General features: G+C 49.9%; 1 protein-coding gene across 4 annotated transcripts; it reads left to right on the top strand.

The window, feature by feature from the left end:
- Positions 1–281: 281 nt before the first annotated feature.
- SGK2 (serum/glucocorticoid regulated kinase 2) lies at positions 282–24,159 on the top strand. 4 transcript variants are annotated; one of them, XM_043602333.1, is made up of 15 exons: positions 292–1,846; positions 6,543–6,787; positions 8,019–8,078; positions 8,590–8,639; positions 9,168–9,225; positions 9,428–9,511; positions 10,416–10,544; positions 11,603–11,715; positions 12,015–12,051; positions 13,054–13,140; positions 15,799–15,894; positions 16,792–16,947; positions 18,947–19,036; positions 22,465–22,664; positions 23,765–24,159. In XM_043602333.1, the coding sequence occupies exons 3-14, from the start codon at positions 8,043–8,045 to the stop codon at positions 22,627–22,629; spliced, it is 1,101 nt and encodes a 366-aa protein (XP_043458268.1). In that variant the 5' UTR covers positions 292–1,846; positions 6,543–6,787; positions 8,019–8,042; the 3' UTR covers positions 22,630–22,664; positions 23,765–24,159. The 4 variants fall into 4 exon arrangements, 3 of the variants coding, with proteins under 3 accessions (XP_043458269.1, XP_043458268.1, XP_043458270.1); XR_006300739.1 differs by having other exon boundaries at positions 293–1,846; positions 10,413–10,544; positions 22,465–22,719; XM_043602334.1 differs by lacking the exons at positions 22,465–22,664; positions 23,765–24,159 and adding an exon at positions 19,121–19,348 and having other exon boundaries at positions 282–1,846; positions 10,413–10,544.
- Positions 24,160–24,263: the final 104 nt, after the last annotated feature.

The raw sequence follows: 24,263 nt of genomic DNA, 5'->3' as shown, positions 1-24,263 counted from the left end.
GAAATTAATCCTACATTATACAATGTGAGGCAGATGGGTTTTTTTAAAAAAAACAACTGAATCTCTTTTTATTTTTAAAATTTTTTAATGTTTATTTTTGACAGAGAGAGAGAGACAGAGCATGAGCGGGGGAGAGGCAGAGAGAGAGGGAGACACAGAATCGGAAGCAGGCTCCAGGCTCTGAGCTGTCAGCACAGAGCCCGACGCAGGGCTCGAACCCACAGACCGTGAGATCATGATCTGGGCCGAAGTCGGACACTCAACTGATTGAGCCACCCAGGTGCCCCAAATCTCTTATGTGTTGACATGGAAAGATGTGTGTGAGAAAAAGTGAGTTGCTATGCATATGTATAGTACGGCCTGTTTTTCTGGGAAAACTAGTATAAGATACATAGGTTGTAGACAAAGGTCCAAAAGGGTGGTCACCATTTAGTTTACAGCAGTTACTTTGGAAATGAGATTAAAGATGGGTTAGAGGAGAAGATTTCACTTTATTCCATGTTCTACATGCTGGAATTTTTCAAAACGGTTTATGCAGAACCATCTTGTGGGGTTGTTAAAAACCAGCTTTGGGAATGCAGGGGGAGGAGGAGCCTGGTGGAGCTGAAGCAGGGCCGCTCAGGAAGGGGGCAGGACCCAGGGCTGGGCCCTGATTTGCTCCTGGCATGTGGGCAAGCCACAGCCCCTGTTTGGGCGGAGGCTGGACGCTTGGTGCTGTGTGTGCTGCTGACGGTGGGGACGAGGGCACGCAGGGCCACCCCAGGGCACATCAGAGCAGCCGGGCCTTCAGGCGCTAGAGTGAGTTAGAAGTTGCTGACATGCTAATGAAAAGGCAATGGAGGAAGCTGCGTGACAGACCCTGAGGTGCCAACTGAGGAGGGCTCACCGGGCAGAACTTTTCTCACCTGTGCAGCGGGCCAGGCCCTGCCCCTGCCCTGAGTTAGAACCCTCAGTCTGGGCAGCTGCAGATGAACCAGGACAAAGCCTTCCTTCCATGCAAGCTGGGGAGGGCTGAGCCCTGGTTCCTGAGCCTCGGGTCTCCAAAGGGCAGAGTGGAACAGGGGCTCAGCTCGGCTGCAGTTCTCTTCCCAGGACGGTTCCCCGAGTGGTGCCAGAGCAGGTGAGCTCTGGGCAGCAGATTTTGGCTCAGCATGAGGGTGTGCCAGAGTCTTCAGGCAATGAGGCTGGCTCAGGACAGAATGAGCCGTCCATCCCCAGAGGTGTCTGGGGACGGGCTAACTGCAGAGGCTGGTGGTCCCCTTCCAGGAAGGGGTGGAGAGGACTGTTGTGTGAGACAAGCCCTTTCAATGGCCAGTCCTCCAGGCACTAAGGGAAAGGGGATGTGATTTAGCTGGTGGAGTCAGGGAAGGTTATGTGGGAGACTAGCATTTGGGCTGAACCTGGGGGCCATTTCAGAGAACGCAAATGTGACCATGTGGCAAGGGACCTCAGAGACCCTCCCTGTGAGGCAGGACACACAGGATCCTCACCAATCCACATGAGGCTCGGGGAGCTGGAGTCACTTGCCCAAGGTCACACAACTTGAATTGTACAGTAGCTCTTAAAAGTTCAGAGGGTCCCTGGGGCAGGGCCTGTCTAGAAGCCAGTGGGTACAGCTGGGCATCTTGATTCAGGTCCAGAGTTAATTAGTAACGAAAGGCCCTGCAACCAGCTCCCCGCTGGTTTGGGAGCCAAGCGAGTGGGTGACAGGTCGCTCCCGGCTGGGAAGGTTGTCCGGCAAGTCAGGACTGGGTTTCAGGTCAAACGGACCATGCCGAGAGACAGGAGGGCAGAGCTGTGCCCAGGACTGCTCCCCAGGACCTGAGCTTGGACCCAGAGTTTTCAGGTGAGAGGCTCAGGCATGAGCAGGACCCCTGCCTGCCAGCCTGCTGGGCTGCCAAGCTGACACACGAGGTACCTGGCTCCTTTCCTTTCTGGCTACCAGTTTCCTCCCTTTCCTTCCTAACACCGTCTTTCCTAATTCCCTTCCTTCCTTTTTCTTTCCTAACTGTCCCTGCCTTCCTCTCTTCTCTCCTAATTTCCCTCCTTCCTAGCTTCTTCTCCCCTCTCTCCTTTCCTTCCTTCCCTCTCAACTACCTCTCTGCCTCCTGGGCCACCCGATTTCCTTTCTTCCTAACTAATCCCTTATACCCTCACTTCCTTCCCTCTAAGCCCATGCCTTCCTCTTCTAACTTCCTAACTTCTTCCTGAAATTCCAGGACACAGGCTTTGGAGTCAGACTACTTAGGCTCAAGTTCCAGTTAGATCCTTTACTAGCTAGGGGTCTTGATCAAGCCACTTCACCTCTCCATGCCTCAGTTTCCTCCTCCTCAAAACAGGGATAATGATGGTTTCTAACCCCTGGTGCTGTGGGAACAAAATAAGACCAAGCTGGCCCTTGGTTGCACTGTTATTGGTATGTCATTGGTATGCACTGGGCAGACGGGCATGTAAATGAATAAATTCCAGCAGAATGAAGACAAGTGTAATAACAGCAGTGGGCCCAAAGAAGGGGACAAGAGTTTATGGGATCGGGGCCAGGGGATGATCTGGCAAGACTTTTGGGGAAAGCATATGAGGCTGAATGCAAAGGGCTAGCCGAGAAGACCAGAACGGTCAAAGCAGTGCACCAAGGACAGGGAACTGTGTGACCCCCACCCTCACTGTGTCCAGCAGGCCCAAGGACGAGTGAGCAGGTCCATGAGCTGGTGGGACAGAGGCATGCAAGTCTAGGCTGGGACACTTAGAAGGAAGGGGCGGGCTTGTGGGGCTCAGGGAGGGACTTGGGCCACACCCTGGGAGTTCCCAGGGGTCTCTATAGGTCTGAATAGTCAGGAGAAGGTATTGATGCCCAGCCCCTGGGCATCAGAAGACTATGCTGCAGGAGTGATAGCAGCCATAGGCTGAGAGCTGCACAGGTGTGAGTACCAGTCAAGGCAATGGGAGTGTGGTGGGAAGTGCACATGTCAGAGTTCTCCCCAGGCCTTAGTGCTGCAATATTAAGTGAACAGCAACACCTTGAGACATTTTACACAAAGGTACAAATACAAAAATTAGCCTAACCCACTGTCCCCTTGGGTCACAACCCTCTAGCCTTTTTTGGTGGCTACACACAAATGTATCTGCACATACATGTCTTTCTTTTCTTTTTTTTTTAATTTTTTTTAATGTTCATTTATTCTTGAGAGAGAGACAGACAGACAGAACACAAGCAGGGGAGGGAAAGAGAGAGAGGGAGACACAGAATCCAAAGTAGGCTCCAGGCTCTGAGCTGTCAGCACAGAGCCCAACATGAGGCTCAAACCCATGAACCACGAGATCATGACCTGAGCCAAAATCAGACGCTCAACCCGCTGAGCCACCCAGGTGCCCCACATTCTTATAAAGATGGTATCCCTGATATACCTATCATTTTGAAAAGTCCTTTTTTGCTTGACATTGTATGACACACATATTCCCGTTTTGATTTACAAAGGCTTAGCTATTATTTTTCAATTGGGTAATTTTCCACCTTATATATGTACTATAATCGATCTTATCAGCTCGTTCCTGATTCATTAGTCAAACACGTACTGAGCACCGATCATATTGCTGGTCCTTATCTAGGTGCTGGGGATTCAACAGTGAACAAGAAAGGTCTTTGCCCTTATAGAGCCAATGTTCTAGTTTAAGACGGAAAACAAAGAGTTGATGATAAGGTGTCAGCATGGTACGTGTTATAAAATAAAACACAAAGCAGAAAAAGTGGATCAAGAGTGGGTGGGAGTAGGGTTGTACAGTGACCAGCCATCCTGGTTTGCCCCAGAGCTGTACTAACTTTAGCATTGAGAGTCTCATATCCCAGGAAACCCTTAGTCCCAGACAAACCAGGGTATTCAGTCACTCATAATCTCAGAAAAGGCCTCTCTGAGAGGTGACATTTGAGCAGAGGCCTCTGGGATATTAGTGGAAGCCTAGCCATGCAGAAGTCTGGGGGAAAAGCATTCTAGATGGAGTGGAAAGTAAATGCCAGGGGCAGGAGGCCAGAAGGCACTCTGTGTGTTTGAGTGACAGCAAGAAAGCCAGAGAGGCTGGAGTGTAGTGACAGGGAGAGCATGGGAACCAAGGTGGAGAGGGTGATAGGAGCTAGGTCTCACGGAATCTTGCAGACCATGGTAGACTTTGGATTTTAATCCTAGGTGTGACCGGAAGCAACCAGAGTTTTTGAGCAGCCAGCTCATGTGATCCACTTAGATTTTTTTTTTTTTAAGTGGCTCTCTGGAGTTGGGTGGAGAAAGATTGTAGAGGGTAAAGATAAACGTCAGGAGACAGTAGGGAAGCTATTGCAATAGTCCATGCCAAGTGGTGACCGTGGCTCAGACAGGGAGGTTGCAACAGAACTGGCGAGTAGCAGTGCTTTCTGGATTTAATTTGAAGGTAGAGTCTCATGGGGATTCATGGTGGACTGGAGGTGGGTGAGGGTGCCATATTTCTAGATTGAACTCCAAGTTGGCAGCTTGAACTTTTGAGCAGGTGGTGGATGGAAGACTGACAGAGGGGCAGGGTGGGGCCGAGTGGAAGGGATGTGAGCCAGGACTCTTGTTTTGGATGTGTTACGAGTGAGGTGCCTCCAGGGACCCAACTAGTGAGCTGCTGAGGGAGCAGTTAGAGATATAAACCCAGATTTAGTGCAGGAGAGAGTCGGAACTAGGGAGACAAGTTTGGGAATTGTGGAGTGTATAGCTGGTACTTAAAGCCATGAAACTGGTTGTGATTGACTCAGAAACAAGTATAGATAGAGATCTGGGGACTATGGGGATAGGCCAGTGGCAAAAGAGAAGACAAATCCAGCAGAAGAGATGGAGAAAGAGGTGAGGTGGAAGGAAAACCAGGCGATCCCAAAGCCAAGTGGGAAGACCGGTGTGCCACCACTGGCTCTGGAATGCGGAGGTCACGGGCCCGCTGCTTTTGTGGAGTGCTGGGATTAAAGCCTCTTTGGAATGGGTTCAAGAGAGAAAAGAAGGAGTGTAAACTGAGTCCAGACAACTCTTTTGAGGAATTTAACTGGAAAGGAGAACAGAGAAGCAGAACTGTGTCTGGAGAGGGACGTAAGGTCAAGAGAGGGAGTTTTACAGCCAGTGGGTCTTCTGACGTGCTCTGAGCCGGGCATTTCAGTTATGATTATGGTCACTATTCTTCTCCTGTTCTAAAACAGTGCTGCTGAATAAAGGCCTCATCAGTGTCTTGTCACTGAGAAGAAGTGTCCTTGTTCTGGGTATGTGTTTTGTCAACATGACATCCTGCCCATCTGTGTATTGGTTCAACATTTCTGTGTGGTTGAAAGATGGAAGACTCTGATATTGTTCACTCTGGCTTTTTTTGCTGCCACCCTCAGGTCTCCTGCTCTTCGGAGCCCAGAGAGAACCACCGAGGCCATTGGGCTCAGGTCCCTTTCTGTCCAACCTTCTTAGCCCCAGCCTATGGATCCCTCCACTGTGGTGAATCACAGAGGCTTAAGTGTAGCATATGGTTGCCACACAGAAAGTTCCAGAAAGGCAGGGTCTGGGTCGGGCCCTGTCAACTCTTTCATTCCTCAGAACAACCCTCAGGATCTCCTGGGGAGAGGAAGGGACCCCACGAGTACCTAATGACTGCACCATGCAGCCAGCCCTTCATGAGCTAGGGTGCTGACTGGGACCCTGCTTCCTATCACTCACAAAGCTGGAGAGCTCTGGGCCGACCTGTCCTGCCCTGGAGACAGTAAGCCAGAGTCCTGGAGCAGCCAGCAAGGAAGGGCCCAAATGGCCAAGTGTTCGGCAGTCAAAGACCAAGGCCAGCTGCATTGAGGCAGATACCTATGCTCTGAAACATCTGTAGATTCTCAGGAGGCAAAGAGCTCTCAGCTGCCATGATTGAGGTCTCTGGAACCTTATGATGGCCTGTCTACACCAGGCCTGGGTAGGCCCCAGGAAGTATGTCTTCTTACAGACAAGTCCCCTATACAAACACACACACACACACACACACACACACACACTCACTAATATACACCAATATGAACACACAATAACCTATAAATACACATGTGGTTACACATCCAGTCATACACATGCATTGACACCTATACTCATCTGCACACACACACACAGACTCACACTCACACACATACATACAACATATCAACATATATAAAGATACACACTGACACCGACATGTTGACTCACTACACAGAAGCCCATCGATACACACACAGAGAACACAGTTACAGATGCACAGACACACTGACAAGATTAAATACACGGTCACATTGATTTCACACTAATAAGCAGAACACATGCAGTTCTACACATAGACTCAGACGCACTAACACAAAAGCCTTCACGTGCAGGGACACGCAGATACACCAGACACACTGAAGCACATCGATGCACGAAACACCTGTACACACACTCACACACACCACACACACAGCCTGACCCCCACACAAACGCATTCTAAAAAGCCCCAAGCGTCAGCAGGGCATTCCTACAGCTGTTGCCCACCCCCTTCCACCCACCCTCCAGGGGGAGGCGATGTCCCTGAGGGAACAGAGGTCTCTGGTCTCATCTTAAGCACTGCTGGATCCCATGTGACATCAACAGCCCTCTGCTGCTGCTGGGAGTTCTGAGCTGGGCGCTGGGGCAGGGCCGGCGCCAGGCACAGACACTTCGGCCCTTGTTGGGAGAACAGAGAGAGGCTCTCTTGTCCACTGCCTGTCCTCCGGCTCCAACTGCTGGTTCCCTCCGGGGCATCTCCTCAGGCTGTGCAGGTACGTGGGGCTGGAGAGGCCAGGGCCTGGCAACGGGGCCTACAGGGTCAGCCCAGGACAGGGTGTGGCGGTGTGGTGGGCCCCCTGGGGGAGCCCGAACCCTGGGGCACTGGCTGAAGCCAGGCTACGTTTCTCAGGCAGTTCTCCAGCTCGTTCTCTCAGGGCCCCACAAGGTTGGGCCTCTTGGAGCAGCCTGGGCTGGGCGATTCCCTCCTTTCCCCTGTGGTCACTTCATCAGCTCCCAAGAAGGCCATGGGGTGGTTGCTGTAGGATCCTGCCTTGTAAAGATGGGTGGTTTCTACCCAGCGAGGCTAAGCTGCAGCCCAGGCCCCACAGTGGGTCAAGGCTGGGGTCTTGGGATATACAGTAGCGGGCAGCCTCCATGAGCATCTGGGTTCTTGGCCTTGGCCTTCCAAACAGGGGTGAGTCTGTGGGGCACTGGGAATCCTGAGCCAGGGCCTGGGCACACCAGCCTCCTTCATCCTGCAGGCCAGGGGGCAGGAAAACACTGTGCTCCTAGCTGCCTAGACCAGGTGGTCACACTCTTCACTATTTGATTTCAAACAGACACTAGCCAGGCTTGGGTCTCTTCATGGCTCAGGCCCAAAGCCCCCAGGGCAGCTGGCATTCCAGGGGCATTAGGTAGAAGTCCTTGTGGCAGGGAGATAATAGTCAATATGACACAGATCCCAGCCCAGGGTGTCCACAGGAATTTGGGGTCACAACATGCCTGTCTGGGAGCCTGGGGAGCCCAGCCTGTCGCTCACAAACTGTGTGGCCCCAGGCGAACCCCTTTCTAGACCTCAGGTTCCCCACCTGTGAAAGGGGGGCAAGGGTTGGGACTTTATGCTCTGCAAGGGTCCTTCCATCCCTGGCCATCCTAGACTTCTGGATCTGCCCTGGCTCACAGGGATCTTACTGTCCTGGCTGTCCCAAGCCCTTGAAAAGATTCAGCTTGGGAGGGATACCATGGGCCATTCTCCCTGGCTCTCTCTTGAGATGTTTGATTAGAGATGCTGGGTCCAGATGTTTGATTAGAAATGTTTGATTAGAGATGCTCAGTTCTTTTCCCATGCAGGGGGCACTGGCCTCGGGTAGGAGATGCTCAGACTATGGCAGGTGCACAGGGGCAGGGAGGGGTGGACAGTGCAGCGGCGCCTGAAACTCTAGACAGGTCATGCTCCTTCCCCAACAACAGCTCTCTCATGCCTGGTCCCCCTTGTGCCCCCAGAACCCACCTGATCACGGTTACAGAATGGACTCTAGCCCGGCAGGCAGCCCCAGTCCTCAGGTGAGTGAGTCTTGGTTCCCCCACCCACCACCAGGGGGCTCACTTCTTCCCACACTGGAGGAAGCCTAAGGACGCACAGGCCAGCCTGGTGGGCCAACACAGAGCAGGACTGGGGGGCTGACAGGGGTCACTGTGAGCTCATGGAAATGGGCTAATTTGCAGGGCAAGTAGGGCATAGAGTTGGGCAAGAGATTCAAGAAGAAGATGGGATACACAATTGGCCCTGAGGACCCCTGGATTCTAATGCCAGTGGAGCTGCCTGTAAGTCCTTGGATGGCTTTTCTCAGGGTCTCAGTTTCCTCACCCTCATAATTGGCACAATAGTCAGCAGCCTCCCAAGGCTGTTAGGAGGAGCAGGTGAGATGGTGGATGGGTTTGTAGACGAGTGGAAAGAAGGAAGGAAGCAGGCCTGTAGAGAAGGGAGCAGGGCCTAGGCCAGAGAAACGGGAGGTGCAGAGGATCCTAACACAGTCCCTGATGATCTTAATAACTTTTCTGTAAATATCTTTAGCCCTCAAGGGCCAATGGGAACGTCAACCTGGGGCCTTCAGCCAACCCAAAGTAAGTTCTGGTCTCTCAAGCAACTTTCTTCCTCCTTGGCTCTCCTCGTACCTGGCTCCCTTCTCCTTGAGAATAAAATCCAAGTTCTCTGGTCTATTGCCAAGACCCTCTGCCATCTGGGACCCAGGACTGTCCCCCTGCTTTATCTCCCACTACTTCCCTAGCCTTTGCCCATGATGAGCCCTGTGCCTGAAATGTACCCCAAAGTCTGCATTGTTAGCAGCTCCCCACCCTTCAGGCCCTTCTCGGGCTTTGGGGGCCAGATCCCTTGTCTTCTATACAGTTGTGTCCGGTTTTCTCCCCAACTTGCCTGTTGGTTGCTTGACTGGATCCCCAGGGGCAGGGGCCTGTCCTCGAAGCCCTCTTGGCTGGGAGATCATGGCATGCTTCAGTGGTGAGGAGGCTTGGCTCTTGGAAAGCGACCTCTGTTCCCCAGCTTCAAAGTTAAAAAGAAGCCTGGATACGATCTCAGGAGCCAGGTTTCCCAAATTCACAAACACTGACCCGTGTTCTTTTCCCCTCTCCCAGTGCCCGGCCCACCGACTTTGACTTCCTGAAAGTCATTGGCAAAGGGAGCTACGGCAAGGTGAGTGACACAGTGAGGCTGGGAGGCCTGGGTCTTCCCTTCCCCGGCCTCCTCCACCCTCTGCCTGTCACTTGCATGTGCAAAGAGGGAGCTCACAGCCTGCAGAATCATGGACGTGGGGCCAGAACTGGGGGCTCCTGAGAAATAAGAAGTTCAGAGGAGTAGGTCCCCTGTGGGGCCTTGCATTTGTGCTTCTGCTCAGGTGCTACTGGCCAAGCGCAAGTCTGACGGGATGTTCTACGCAGTGAAGGTGCTGCAGAAAAAGTCCATCTTACAGAAGAAAGAGGTATCCAAGCTTGCACACGGGCATTTCCCCTCCTGCTTCTTGTTCCTAGGCTAAGGTGGTTTCCCAAGCTCTTGGGTGCCAACTCTGAAGGACCCATGGAGCTGGGTGCAGTGGTGGTCATTGCAGGGGGCAGCCAGGTGGTGCTGACCTTTCTCAAGGAGGGCAAGCCAATCGACTCACCCATAGGACCTTCAGAAGGAAGGTCCCAGCCCTCTGCCTTTGCCTGGGGAATTCGGGGCTCCGTGGCAGTCCTCCGCCCTGTCTAGGTGCCAGTCTCCCTATCTGTGCAGTGTCGGGGGCACACTTGATACCCTCCAAAGGCCCCTCAAAGCCACAGCCATCCCGGAGTTCTAGATGCTTCAGCTGACTTGAGTCTCTTTAATGCCAACCCCATGAGGGGGATAGAACAGGCCCTGAGAGAGGCTTGAATATCAATCAGAGGACTTGGGCGAGGGAATTAATGATAACAAGGACATCAAGAGGGCAAATGGGGGAGGTCTTTGCGAAGGAGGTGGCCTGGCAGCTGGCCTTGAACGTAGGATTCTGATGGTCTGAAAAGAGGACGTCCAGGCAGGGAAAACAACATGAACAAAAGCATGAATGTAGTAATCATATACACTTTCCTTATCACCCAGAGGAGGGCAGCAGGGGTTTCTGACCCCTGGGGCTGGAGCTGTACCTACGTGCTGTGGCTGGGAATGAGGCTGATCCGTTTAGAATCCTGGCTAGTAGGCAAGGAGCCTGGCTCTGAGGGGGAATAAGGAACCACAGCCGTTATTTGAGCAGGGGCATGAGAAGGCCCTGGGCCCAGCAACCCCCACCAGTGAGGCTGTGTGGGCGGTGCCAGGGTAGAAGGGGTTGTGCTGGGTTGTGACATGGGCCCCTGTCTATGACCCCACAGCAGAACCACATCATGGCGGAGCGCAGCGTGCTTCTGAAGAGCGTGCAGCACCCCTTCCTTGTGGGCCTACGCTACTCCTTCCAGACGCCCGAGAAGCTCTACTTTGTGCTCGACTATGTCAATGGGGGAGAGGTGGGTGCCCCCACAGGGAGCCTCCCCTGGGCTGGCTCTGACATGCCCATTGTGTATCAGGTTCTGGAATGATCTCACCTCATCCTTACAACAGACCCATTTTGTAGCTGAAGAAACCGAGGCTTGGGAGGTAACTCACTTGCTCAAGGCCACCCAGCCTGCTGTACCTAGCAGAGCCAGGATTTGAATGCAAGTCTGTCTGGCTCCCAGCCATGAGCATTTCTTGACTGCCCCACGCAAAGCTGCCTAGACACTCTTCAGGGCACCTGGGCAAAGTCAGTGTTAGTGGAACTCTGTGGTCAAGATTTCCAGTGTCCCCATTTTATACCACAGGCCACTGGGTGGGGGTGGTCCCTGTGGTAAATTGAGACCTGAGGTCACCTGGTGACCCAGAAGCACAGCTGGGATAAACTGGGCTCCATCCTGGACTTTACTCTGTCTCTCTGAGCAAGTGACCCCAGATGTTGTCTATGTGACCTCATGACTTTTGGCCTGATACCAAAGAGAAGAGTTCTTGCTTTGCATCCCTAAGTCCCCTGGTGCAGCTAAGGCCTTTCTAGGCCAGCAAAACAGACCAAAGCAATTGGCCCATGGACAGATCTAGGCTGGGCTCAGTTTGACAGCTATAATAATCTTACTGCCCAGGTGGGAGGAAAAACACATCTTTGAATGACCCAGGTTCAAATGGGAGCTCTGTCAGTTATGAGCTACATGAACTTGGACAAGTCACCTGGCCCCTCCCACTTTCCTCTTAGGTGAAACTGGCATCATATTTGATACCTGGAAGGTAGTCATGAGGATTAAATGAGATAAGAGTTGTGAAGGGGTCTGGCTTGGAGCCTGAAACCCAGCACCTGTCAGTCCATGTGAATTAGTCTCTCCTGCTGACCCTTTGGACACACACAACTACGGTATGGGGTGGGGGCCAGCATGCTCTTTTTCATCTGAGTACATTGCAGCTCACAGAGGGGGTGACTTGGCCAGCTGCCCCCCACCCTGCACTCTAGGAGCTGGAGCCCCCCACCTAGAGACCTTCTCATGCACCTCCTCCCCTCCAGCTCTTCTTCCACCTACAGCGGGAGCGCCGGTTCCTAGAGCCCCGGGCCCGGTTCTACGCCGCCGAAGTGGCCAGCGCCATTGGCTACCTGCACTCCCTCAACATCATTTACAGGTGAGGCCTGCCTGTGGCTCAGAGCCAGGCCTGGGCTGTCTGCTGCAAATGCCAGGGGTTGTGTGGACCCCTAGGTCCCGATTAAACGCCAGTGAACTTGGTCCTCTGTCTAAGGAGGATGGTTCAGCAGTGGGAGTAGGGATCCTCCTTGCTAGGATCAAGTGCCCATTCTCCTTGGTCTCCCCCTCTACATGTTTGAGAGCCTCCATGAATAGTCCTCCCACCAGGACTCTAGAGTCCCAACTCTCCTCACTAAGTGGTTGAGACATTACAGTGCTCTTTCCTCTTGTTTTCTGTAGGGACCTGAAACCAGAGAACATTCTCTTGGACTGCCAGGTTGGTGTATGTGTGTGTGCATAGGTGCACATGTGTGCTATGTGCTTACAAGTGTGCATGCATGCATTGTACGTGCGTGCATATGGGTAGGGATGCATTCAAGTATGTGTGCATGTGTACCCATGTGCGTGCACATGCATGTAAGTGCACATCGCATGTGCATGTGCATGTGTGTGTATATGAGGTCTGTACGAGCAAGGGTGGAGCCAAGTGGAGGCTCTTGGATTTTGTAGTCTCTCCATGTCCTAGACTGGGTTCCCTGGAAACAGATGGAGTGTTGAATGCAGATGGTTACTGGGGAATGCTCTAAGAGATTCGGTTTTAAGGGGGTGAGGAGGCAAGATTGGATAGAGGTGGAAGCCTCTATCCTGCATTGTGGTTGCAGATGAGGAGGCCTCAGGTGATCTTACAGGGGTGGCGAGGGCCCCAGCTGGGACAACTCTTTGGAACTGTTCCGAATTAAGACGAGGAGGCTGGGCTTTTGTGTCCCTGCATTGACCTGTCATTGGGTGTGGATTGCCCCTTGGGAGGGGCATAACTTTGAGAGAAGGCAGTGTCCCACCAGTCGGGGGGCAGGGGGAGGGGATGGGATGGGCATGACAGTCCCTAAAGACGGGATCTGAGCAGAGTCCCACGCTACCCACTGTCTCCAAACCCTCCACCAGCCACTCTTCTGCCCAGCTGCCCAGTTGCTTTCTGAGTCTCCAGCCCTCTGTCAGGGCAGCTGCTACCACCAGACCCCTCCAGCAAGGACATTCATGGGGCTGCCATTGTTGTAGAGCATGGCTGAGTCTGTGATAAATTGGGAGCAGACAGTGGAATGCTATCTCCCCACCTTGCCCCTTGTGTTGCTCCTGGCATCCAGTGGAACATATAGCCAGCGCCAGAGGCATAAGTCTCCGTAGCTGCTGGCCTGGGGTATACTACCTGGGCGTTGGGGTTAGGCCTGACCATACCTTGAGCTTAGACCACTCTCCTGCCCCTGCCCCCCCTCCCCTGCAGGGACATGTGGTACTGACGGATTTTGGCCTCTGCAAGGAGGGTGTAGAGCCCGAGGAGACCACATCCACGTTCTGTGGCACCCCCGAGGTAAGCCAAACCTTGTAGGGGAGGTCAGAGGTCAAGTCATAAGTGGTTGAGCCTCAACTCCTGCTTAGAACCAACAGGTTACACTGGGCAGGGGCGGAAGAATGCTCACGCCTTTCACCCAAGCCCTTGCCCTGATCTGGCTGTGCACTCTGCCTTGGTTTCCTCATCTGTGTAACGGCAGCACCAGCTCAGGGGGCTGCTGGGCCCCAGCCAGCAGGTGGTGAAGCTCTGTAGCAATGCAGACCTATAGAAATAGAAATAGCCATGAAAACCATATAGTCAATGTAAAGTTTTCCAGTAGCCACATTAAAAAAGTAAAAAGAAGGGCACCTGGGTGGCTCAGTCGGTTAAGTGTCCAACTCTTGATTGCGGCTCAGGTCATGATCTCACAGTTCATGGTATTGAGCTCTGCATCGGGCTCTGTGCTGACAGCATGGAGCCTACTTGGGATTCTCTCCCTCCCTCTCTCTTTGCCCCTTCCCCACTTGCGTGTGCTCTCACACCCTCTCTCTCTCTAAAAAAAATAAACATTTAAAAAAAATAAAAATTAAAACGAAACAGATGGAATGCATTTTAGTAGTACGTTTTCATTAACCCAATATATACAAAATATTGTCATTTTAACATACAATCAATATAAAATTGTTGAGATCATTTATTCCTTTTTTCTAACTAAGTCTTTGAAATCCAGAGCATATTTTGCACTTTCAGTCCACCTCAGCTAAAATCAGCCTCATTTCAAGTGTTCGGGAGCCACATGTAATAAGTGGCTGCCGTATGGGACATCACTGCCCCACAGGGTGAGGGCCGTGTGGAGCAGGAGGGCTTGGCCTGACAGTTAAGATCAGGACTTGGGAATGTAAAACACTGGTCTGTCTCCCTCTGCCATCCACCAAGAACCTGGAGGGCTCAAATTTGTTGGTCTCAGCAGTAGCTCCTACATGTGTATCTGTCCTGCCAAGGCCTCCCTGTAGCCTTGGGGTTAAAATCTTTCCTTGAACTCCCACCCTTGGACGTGGGATGCAAAGGACTTCCTAGTTGACAGATATCTGGGTAGGGGCTAGAAGGCAGAGGCCGCAGGGCAGAAGCTCCTCCTGATGGGACATGGGACAAGACTTTAGCGGCTCTATTGTTCTCCATATGCTTGAAAATCTGGATCTCAGATCTCAGCTGGGCTTCCTCCATTTGGTTTTGGGACAGCTGATGGACAGGTGACTACTCCGAGCAGGAGCCATTGTCTGTGTTTGTATATGGCAGGATGTCTTCTGGACAGAGCTGGTGTCCCAAAGCCTGACAGCCCAGCCATCCCTTCCTTGGACATTGTCAGCGGCAAGGAGCAGGGCATATGACACCCTGGCTTGTGCAGGAGACATGTGGCCCCAACATGTCATCTCTTCCATAACTCAGCCCCTGCTGTGATGCCAGAAAGCATAGACAAGAATAACGATAATTGCGACCACTGTTTAAGGCCTACACATGTACCATATTCCACACAGATTAGCACATAACCTTAAAAGAGAGATCCTGGAACCCCATTTTATGGAGGAGGAAATCAAGGTTCTAGTAGGTTAAATGAGCCCTATATAGGGCTCAGGTCTGTGTAACTTCCTGCCCTTCCCAGACCCACACAGTCTCTCAAAATGGCTTTGTCTGTTGCTGTCCCTTTCCTCATGGCAGAGATGTCAGGCTAAGAGGTCGCCAAGCCCTTGGGTTTGGCAGAAAACACTGTCATGCCTCAGGTCCTCTTCTCGTTGGAAGGCACAGCTCTGTGACATACATTCATCTGTCAATATGAACTCGAGTGTCACCTTTTCTTTCCCGATTCCTATCCATCTCTCTACGGTTTCCAGTACAAGCACGTGCCATGTTTACTAACACTTTACCATTAGTCTCCCCAATGCATTGTGAGTACTCACAGGGCTTTCCTATTCCCAGGACACCGATTGGATGCTTTGCGCAAATTAGATAAAGGCACCCCCTTGGGCAGATTCACTACAAAAAGTTACCCCATTAAATATTAATAAAGTTGCCAGATATAGCCCTATACTAGGGTTATGGCTTGGTGAGTTGATCACAGCCAGGCTTGCATCCCCCTGTCTCCTTTTGGCTAGCACTTTTGTATGGTGCACAACATATACAACTGTACAAGGCAGTCCTGCCTGATCTTCCCTATGTCCCCAGCACGTTGGCAAAGGGTCATACACAGAGTAAGCCTTTGACAAATGGATGCTGAATGAACATATGCACACAGCCAGGTGAATATCACAGCAGGAGCAACCCTTGGTGATCTTTTCTTCCCAGTGCCTTGTTTACAAATGGGGAGACTGAGGGGCCCCTGAGTGGCTCAGTGGGTTAAGCATCCTACTTCAGCTCAGGTAGTGATCTCATGACTTGTGAGTTTGAAGCCCACATCAGGCTCTGTGCTGACTGCTGAGAGCCTGGAGCCTGCTTTGGATTCTGTCTCCCCCTCTCTCTGCCCTTCCCCTGCTTGTGCTGCATTTCTCTCTCTCTCTCTCTCTCTCTCTCTCTCTCTCTCTCTCTCTCTCTCTCAAAAAGAAATAAACATATAAAAAAGAAAATTTTTTTAAAAATAAAAATAAAACAAATGGGGAGACTGAGGCTGAGTGTCTTTAGATAACGTATGTTTCTTCTCAATAGTACTTGGCTCCAGAAGTGCTCCGTAAAGAGCCTTATGACCGGGCGGTGGACTGGTGGTGTTTGGGGGCAGTTCTCTACGAGATGCTGCAAGGCCTGGTGAGTAGGGTGTAAACATCTGCAAGGGACCTGCGGCTCGGTCCCTTGGGGGTGGATCTCTGCCTTGTGTGGCCATTCAGGCTCCTCAAGGAACCGAAGGAGCGCTCGCTCTCTACTCCAAGCTAAAAAAGATGATGTGAGGATTATGTATATTTTTCAGTAATGTTAGTTCAGCGCTTTACAACACACACACTTTGGCACCTTGAAACAGCCTTTGGAGGCTGCCGCTATAGGAAATGGAGCTGTTCTTATGTACAGAGAGGGAAACAGGCCCAGAAAGATCCCAAGGATGGTAGTTTGTGGAGCCAGCCCTGGGCCCCCATTCTAAGCTGCCTGCTTAGTTGGAGGCTTGGGTAGACTCACCCCAGCGCAGGCATTGCTCAGGGCAGCTTTGTCAACAGAGCTCGGGGGATGTGAAAGAACAGGCTCTGTGGAGTCAGGACAAAGAAGAGCCAGTGGAGGAGGTGGGGGTGGAGAGCACCAGGAAAGAGTGGGCTCTGGGCACATTTTGGGGCTGGCTCTTTTCCTGGCCATGTGGCTTGATCTCTCTGAGCCTTGTGTTCTCATCGACAAATTACTGCTTGTCTTCAAAGACGGCTGTGAGGGGTGGGCCGGAATGACAAGGGGGGAAGTGTTAACTTTGCAAAGTGCAGAGTTGGTGCACAAGCGGGGGTAAGAGAGGTGGGATGGGGCAGGCTCCCGGGAGGTCCCTTCTCAGCCTTCCCAGCAGCCAGAAGCCCAGAGGTCTCTGTCTCTCTTCGATCTGCCATGTGAGCCATTGCACAACACACAGTCTGGTTAAATCTTTCCATTACCTGGCTTTGCTCCAACACTCCCTGAGACCTTCCCCCTACTTTGGCGTGGATGAGCCTCCAGCTTCTCTCTCTCTCTCACCAGCCACCCTTCTACAGCCAAGACGTGTCCCAGATGTATGAGAATATTCTGTACCAGCCGCTACAGATCCCAGGAGGCCAGACGGTGGCCGCCTGCGACCTCCTGCAAGGCCTTCTCCACAAGGACCAGAGGCAGCGGCTGGGCTCCAAATCAGACTTTGTAGGTGAACTGCCAGTGGACCACTGGCCCCTGACAGGGCGCTCAGCATCCTGCAGAAGCGGCTGGGAAGCACAGTGGTGTGCATCCAGCTGCCCTCTAAAACCAGGCACTGCTAATTCCTTCCTCTGGAAATTCACAGCTGCTGCTGCTTAATTACTTCCTTTAGTTTGGTTCTTCTATTCAGCCAATGTTTACTGAGCACCTACTATGCACCAGACATCAAGCTAGGTGCTAGGGATTCAATGGGCTGGGTCCTTGGCTTTATTAAGTTGGGGTGGGGGGGGCAGACAACAAACATCATGGTGTATAATTATTGTGGAGTGTGACAAGTACCAGGAAGTAAATGAAGCAAGATAGACGATAATGAGAGGGAGTGAATTCACACTGGCATGGTGAGGGAAGTCCACTCTGAGGAGGTAACAATTAAGTTGAGACTTGAAGGATGAGAGGAACCACTCATGCAGAGAGTTGAGAGGAGGCATCCCAGACACAGGGCACAGCATGTGCAAAGGTCCTGTGGCAGAAACAAGAAGCATAGTACACTTTAGGGGATTTTGAATAGGGGTGTGGTAAGACCCAATTTCAGTTTTAAGAAATTCCTCTGGCTTCTGTGCAGAGAGAGGACTGGACTTGTTTTGTGCCAGTGCCAGGCTGGGCACTCAGGATATAGAGATGAATAGTTTGTCCATTCCTGCAATGAGTTCATGATTTTTTTTTTTCATTAAAGTAGCACTTAAAAAATAATCTTACATTCTCCAGTCAACCAAAGACCATTTGAATTTATAAGAGGAAGACCACAGTGCATTTCTCCCTGGAAGTTTGCTTTCTCTTTCTGGCAGAGTGGTTGCGATGCACAGACTATGAGACAGACTACCTGGGTTCAGATCCCTCCTCCACCTTACTAGTCCTTACTGGTTGTAGAACCTTGGGCAAATTTCTCTTTTTAAGCCTCAGTTTCCCCACTGGCAATAATGGCAACTAGCTCATACCTGCTACAAAGATCACGTGAATTAATATATACAAAGCACTTAGGCCAGTGCCTGGCACATAGTAAGTGCTTTTTAAGCATTTGTACCCCACATGCCAGATGCTGTGAAGTGTAACAATCTTTAGGGCATTTGTCTACCCATCCCTGGCCAGCTTAAAGAAGGAGACTTTGATGAACACTGTTCCCCTTCTTCCAGGTGGAAATTTGCATCTTAAAAAATATGTATGATTTTTCAAATAAGGTGTATATTCACATAGATCATAATTCAAAGGATATTCAGAAAAAGTTCCTCTAGTGACTCAGTTCCTTAGTTTAAAGGCAACCAGTGTTATCTGTTTCTTGGGTACTCAGTATATCATGGATCTGGCTTTTTAACAAGTCCACAGGGTGGGGAGGGTGTGATGTAGGGAGCTGGAGAATCATTCCTTGCAAAACACAGATCGGGAAAGGGTCCTGCTGGGATAGGAGGCACTTGATGCTTACATTGGCTTAGATTAGGAAAGAAATAGTGATTCATGCCCAAGGCTGAGTCTTAAATTCTGGGTCTCCGGGAAACTGTAGCTTTTCTTGGGGCTTTAGTTCCTTTACCTTCCTTACTGACTTGATGTAATCTTTTCCTTTGGTTTGTATTCTAGAAGAATCGAGATGCACTGAGGCAAGTGGGTGGGGTTGCAAGAGCCCCTGGGAACCCCAAGGGCAGGTCCTGCTATCTTACTCATGGACATACCTCCAAAGCATACCATGGTGCTGGCACAGAGTAGGTGCTCAGTAAATAATTGTGAATAAACAAATGCTCTGGGGGAGAAGGGTTTGGGTTCTAGATGAGAGAAGAGGCCTGGCTACAAAACACCCCTTTGTCCCAGGAAACCAGCCAGAAGTGCAGGTTACTTTCCCAATAAAGGTTTTATGGCTTGACAGCCAACTGCCAGTAGAGTTGGAGATCTGGGACATGGGGGTGGGTGGTGGAGAGGGGTGCTATGGGGAACACTGATCAGCACCTTCTTCCTGCAGCTTGAGATAAAGAACCATGTATTCTTCAGCCCCATAAACTGGGATGACCTGTACCACAAGAGGCTGACTCCACCCTTCAACCCAAATGTGGTAAGAGGTCACCATGTTCCAGATTCTGGATTCCCAGGGCTAATGGGAGCTTGGAGGGTATCTGGACCAACCCTCTTTCTACAGGTGGTAAAACCAAGGGCCCAAGAGGCTCAATGATATGTCTGAGACCACATGGTGAATTAGAGGCAGAACTGGTTCCAAAACCCAGAAGTCCCGACTTCCAGCCCAGCTCTGTGTGATGAGCCACACAGCCCTTCCTTCATTTTCAACACCAATAATCCTCATTGCTGTTTAAAGCACTCTCTGGGGGCGCCTGACTGGCTCAGTAGACGAGAGTGTGACTCTTGATCTCAGGGTTGTAGGTTCAAGCCCCATGCTGGCTGTAGAGATTACTTAAAAATAAAATCTCAGGGCACCTGGGTTGCTCAGTCCATTAAGCATCTGACTCTTGATAGCTCAGGTCATGATCTCACCGTCGTGAGATTGAGCCCTGTGTTGGGCTCCGCGCTGACAGCGTGGAGCCTGCTTGGATTTCTCCCTCCCCCGTGCCCCTCCCCCACTCTCAAAATAAATAAATAAAACATTTTTTAAACCTCAAAAAGAAAGAAAGAAAGAAAGTGGTCTGTCACATAGCACACCCAGACAGAACCAAGCCCTATAAAAATGTCTTTTTCTGTCTTTCACCTTTTTTCTCCTGATAATAAAAATGACATGTATTTATTGTAGCAAATATATAAAACAGAGTTTAAGGCAACAGGGAGGAAAAGCTTATTATCTCACTGCCCGAGAGAAACTACTGCTGACGTGTTCCCTACGGTCTTTTTCTGTGTTTCTTACACAGGTCATACTTTATACATAGAGGTATCTTCTCCCCTTACTTTTTCTTTTCTGCTAAAAACTATGTCATTATTTCCCCAAATCATGTAAAACTTTTATAAGTATCATTTTAAATGGCTACATAATATTTAAACCCTATGTTGTTAAGTAACATAATCTATTCAACCATGCTCCTAATGGTGAGCTTTATGTTACTACCATTCTTTCTTTATCATAAAGTACTGATGAACACCTTTAAGTGTGTGTCTTTAAAAAAAATTTTTTAATATTTATTTTTGAGAGAGAGAGAGAGAGAGAGAGAGAGAGAGAGACAGAGCACGAGTGGGGGAGGGGCAGAGAGAGAGGGAGAATCCAAAACATTGCATTGGGGCAGAATCCAAAACAGGCTCCAGGCTCTGAGCTGTCAGCACAGAGCCCAATGCAGGGCTCAAACCCACGAACCATGAGATCATGACCTGAGCCGAAGTCAGATGCTTAACTCACTGAGCCATGCAGGTGCCTCTTTAAGCATGTATCTTTGCTCAGAGTTCTGATTATTCCCTTAAGATGGATTTCAGATGGGGAATTGTCAGGTCAAAGTATGTGAACACTTTTAGGCTCCTTTTTTTTTTTTTTTTTAAGTAATCTCTACACCCCACATGGGGCTTGAACTTACAACCCCAAGATCAAGAGTCAACACTCCACAGACTGAGCCAGCCAGGAGCCCTTTGGTTCTTGATTCATAACTGTTTAGGCTCTTGATTCCTACTGCTTTAACTGTGTGGTGGGGAGGAGAATCAGCTTCCTGCCAGCAGCATCTGCTGGAGAATTCTTGTCTGTCTCTGCAACATGTGCAGTTCATTGTTTTTAACTTTGCAAATTTGTTAAGTAAAAAATGGTATCTCATATTGTTTTAACTTATATTTCTTTGATTTATAGTGAATGCAGTTAGTGTTTGAATGTTAATTAGCAGCGGTAGTATGCATGAAAGGAGCCCCATTCGAAGCGGACATTGGAGGGTCTCTCAGCCACCTGCAGTGTCCAATAGGGTCAAGCCCTTTCCATCCATGTAGTTTGCATATATCAACACTGCAGTGTGAACTCGCTATTTACACCTGGCCTTTCGTCAATTACCCGCTCATGAACGTATCTTTGAGCTCCAGATTCTTGACAGTGGTTGTCAGATAGGTTACGCTCAGTCCAGGTACCTGAAAAATTTCTTTATCTGGGAATGTAAAAAAGACCCGGAGGATAATATTGAACATACACCCTGGAAAGAGACCAATATAAAAAATACTAGACAGGGAGGTAACAGAATGCAGTGAATAGACTTTAAGACACGCTGGGTGTGGATTCCTGGTTCTGCCACCTACCCACCTCTGTGAGGACTTGGATAAGTATCTTTAGCATCGATATCATTTGTAGAAAACAGATAATGTCTGTCTTGTCTAGGACCACACAGCTAACAAGAGCCAGGGCCAGGATCTACACTCTGGTCTTGGAACTCTCAGCCCTGAACTGAGACCGCTGTGCCTGGTCGCCTTTTAAAGAAGCTGGAAATCATGGTCTATTTGGTTCTGCAACCTAAGGCTTGCACACTCAAGCACATACGTACACCCTTCCACCTGTTCACCTGCTTACTTCAGAAAACCCAGGTGGCCTAGCATTCTCCACAGACTGTGCCTTCTTCACAAAGAGACTAATTTGGTTAGCTCATGCTGCATAACAAGTCACCCCCAAACTACGTGACTTAAAACAATTTTGTATTTTGCCCCAATTCTCTGGGTTGTTTGGGTGAGTTTTTTTGGCCTGGGCCAGGCCAGCTAGTCTCTGCTGCGCTCTCTCATGTCAGTGGTTTAGAGGTGCCTCACTCAAATGCCTGGGAGTTGGCCAGCAGCTGGGGAGACTGGGTTCTCCTTCTAAGGCCTCTCGTAGTCCAGCAACCTGGCCTGGGCTTGTTCAGGAGGTGGCCTGGGGTTCCAAGTGCTGCAAGAGAGAACAACTCCCAATGTGCATCTTTCAAACCATTGCTTGAACCACATCTGGTAACAGATTGCCCCAAACAAGTCACATGGCTAACCCATATTATAAGTATGGAGAGATGGACTCTACCTCTGGATGGCAAATGCAGGATTTGTGACCATTTCTACAATCTCATACACAGGTCTTCCTCCAAAACAGTGAAAGCAGCCAGTCACTCTCTACCATATTACCCTATTCTATCTTCTTCATAAGGCCTGTCAACAACCCAGGTTGTCTATTTGTCTATTTGTGTACATGCTTATTATCAATCCTCCTACCCTCTGCATAATATAGGCTCCATGAGAGCCGGGGCCCACTCTATTTTGTTCCTCTGTGTCCCCAGTGCCATGAATAGTGGCTGATAGACAGTCAGTAAGTGTATGTTGACTAGACTTGTCTGAGGGTTGATGTGAAGCAGGCAGGGTGCCAGGAGGTTAGAGGAATTGATATATGGTTAGTGGACCATTTGGAATAAAATGATTAATGTAAACACATGGGTAAGTGATAGCTAAAGATGGGTGTCTGCAAGGCATTCAGAGGGGAGGCCTAACATTGCTCTCAGGGCTCGTGGGTTCCTTTGGCGGCTCTGACCCTAGTGTTCCCATCTCACCATTGGTTTATATTCACAGGCAGGACCTGCTGACTTGAAACACTTTGACCCAGAGTTCACCCAGGAAGTTGTGTCAAAGTCCATTGGCTGCACTCCCGACACTGTGGCCAGCAGCTCTGGGGCCTCAAGTGCATTCCTGGGATTTTCCTATGCACCAGAGGATGATGCCATCTTGGACTACTAGAAGAGAAGCACTCGTGTAACCACTGAAGACAGCTGGTATCCCTAAGGACTTGCCTTCCTTACCTTCAGCTGCTAGTAACAGAGACTCAAAGTAACAATGGCTTAAATAAGGTTACATATATGTTTCCAGCATATGAATGAGGAATGTTGTTAGGTAGTCCAAGGCTGCTGGTTCGACAGGTCATGAGATATTAAGAGGCTTTCTGTATCTCTTCTCTGCCATCCTTGGCAATTGGCTTCCAGTATCAGGATTGCTGCATTGATACAAAGTGGTTACTGGAGCTCTAGCCACTGCTTCTGTGTCCTGGGCAGGGAAAAAAGCAAGGAGTGAAGAGCAAAACAGCACCTTTAGGGAGCTTCCCCAGAAGCCCCAACCAATGGCTTCGGCTCATTAGCCACCCACTCCTACTTGTAATGGAGGCTGGGATATGTGGTTTATTAGCTGGGTACATTACTACCCCTAAGAACATAGGGCTCTGATACTAAGGGAGAAGGGAGAAATGTTCAGTAGGCAACCAGGATCTCTCTACCAAAGGACCTCTTGGTGTTTGGATCTTTAACTCAATGTGTAAAATGACAGAAATGTAATAAGCCTATAGGCGATCACCCAACATGCTCTTATTTTTCTCTTTTGATGGTATCTTTCTTTGTTGTGGATGGTATTGGACATTTATTATTAGGTTTGTCTGCCTGGCATCTGAACCCTTTCCTATATTCAGGGAATGTCCTAGCTAATAAGCCTTTATGAGGGGGCGATAATTACCTCTACTTACAGTAGCTGAAAATGCTAGATACTGACTGTCCCAGCCTCCTCTGCTGCTGGGGCCAGGCATGTGGCCCAGGGATGCACCTGTGCCAGAGTTTGACTCAAGGGAGGGACTAGAAGCTGTTATGTGGTAGCTACGGCAACAGTACTCACAAAACTGAGTAGGATGGATCATGCTGCCTTATTTCAGTGGCAAAGTAGTCTTCCCTGCCCCTGCTCCCAAACCTGTGTTTCATCAGCTGTTTCAGGGTAGGCTTACTAGGTTTTTGGCTTGTGGACAAGGAGACAACTTTAACATCAGTGTGTGCTGGCAGTTTTATTGTCTTTTCCTGTTAATCTCACTCTTGCTCTTCCATTTGTGTTTGTCCAGCTCCCTGCCCCAGGAATAATGGGGGATGAAGCTGGAAGATCATGAAAAACACACCTACGACACTAACACAGACCTACTGGAGATCTAAGCTGGGTCAGGAAGAGTTACCATTACCCTTTGGCATGTGCTGAGAACTTTGAAACACTCTGATTTGATTTCCATCATAGCAGTGTCTGTTATTTGACAAGTGTGTGGAACAAGATGTGGGAGTGGCCAAAACTTCCCCAACTTCCCAAAGCAAAAAGCAACAGAGTGTAATTGTTGGAAACATGATAGTACTGTCACAAGTATACAACCCACTATGGGTTGTGAAACACATAATGGTTCCATGTGTTCTAAGACTGTAAAATCACAAAATTTTCACCAAGACAGAAAATAAAAATGTAGAAAAACTATGATATTGATCATGCTTTTCCTATGTTTTTTGAGCACATTCTGATCTTTACATGCATTATCTACAATCCTCACAAGAAACCAGCATTTAGAAATCATTAACCTC

The sequence above is a fragment of the Prionailurus bengalensis genome, chromosome A3 (assembly GCF_016509475.1).
Source record: "Prionailurus bengalensis isolate Pbe53 chromosome A3, Fcat_Pben_1.1_paternal_pri, whole genome shotgun sequence".
NCBI classification, from domain to species: domain Eukaryota; kingdom Metazoa; phylum Chordata; class Mammalia; order Carnivora; family Felidae; genus Prionailurus; species Prionailurus bengalensis.
Note: the sequence above shows the minus strand (reverse complement) of the source record. Positions and strands in the feature narration are given on the sequence as shown.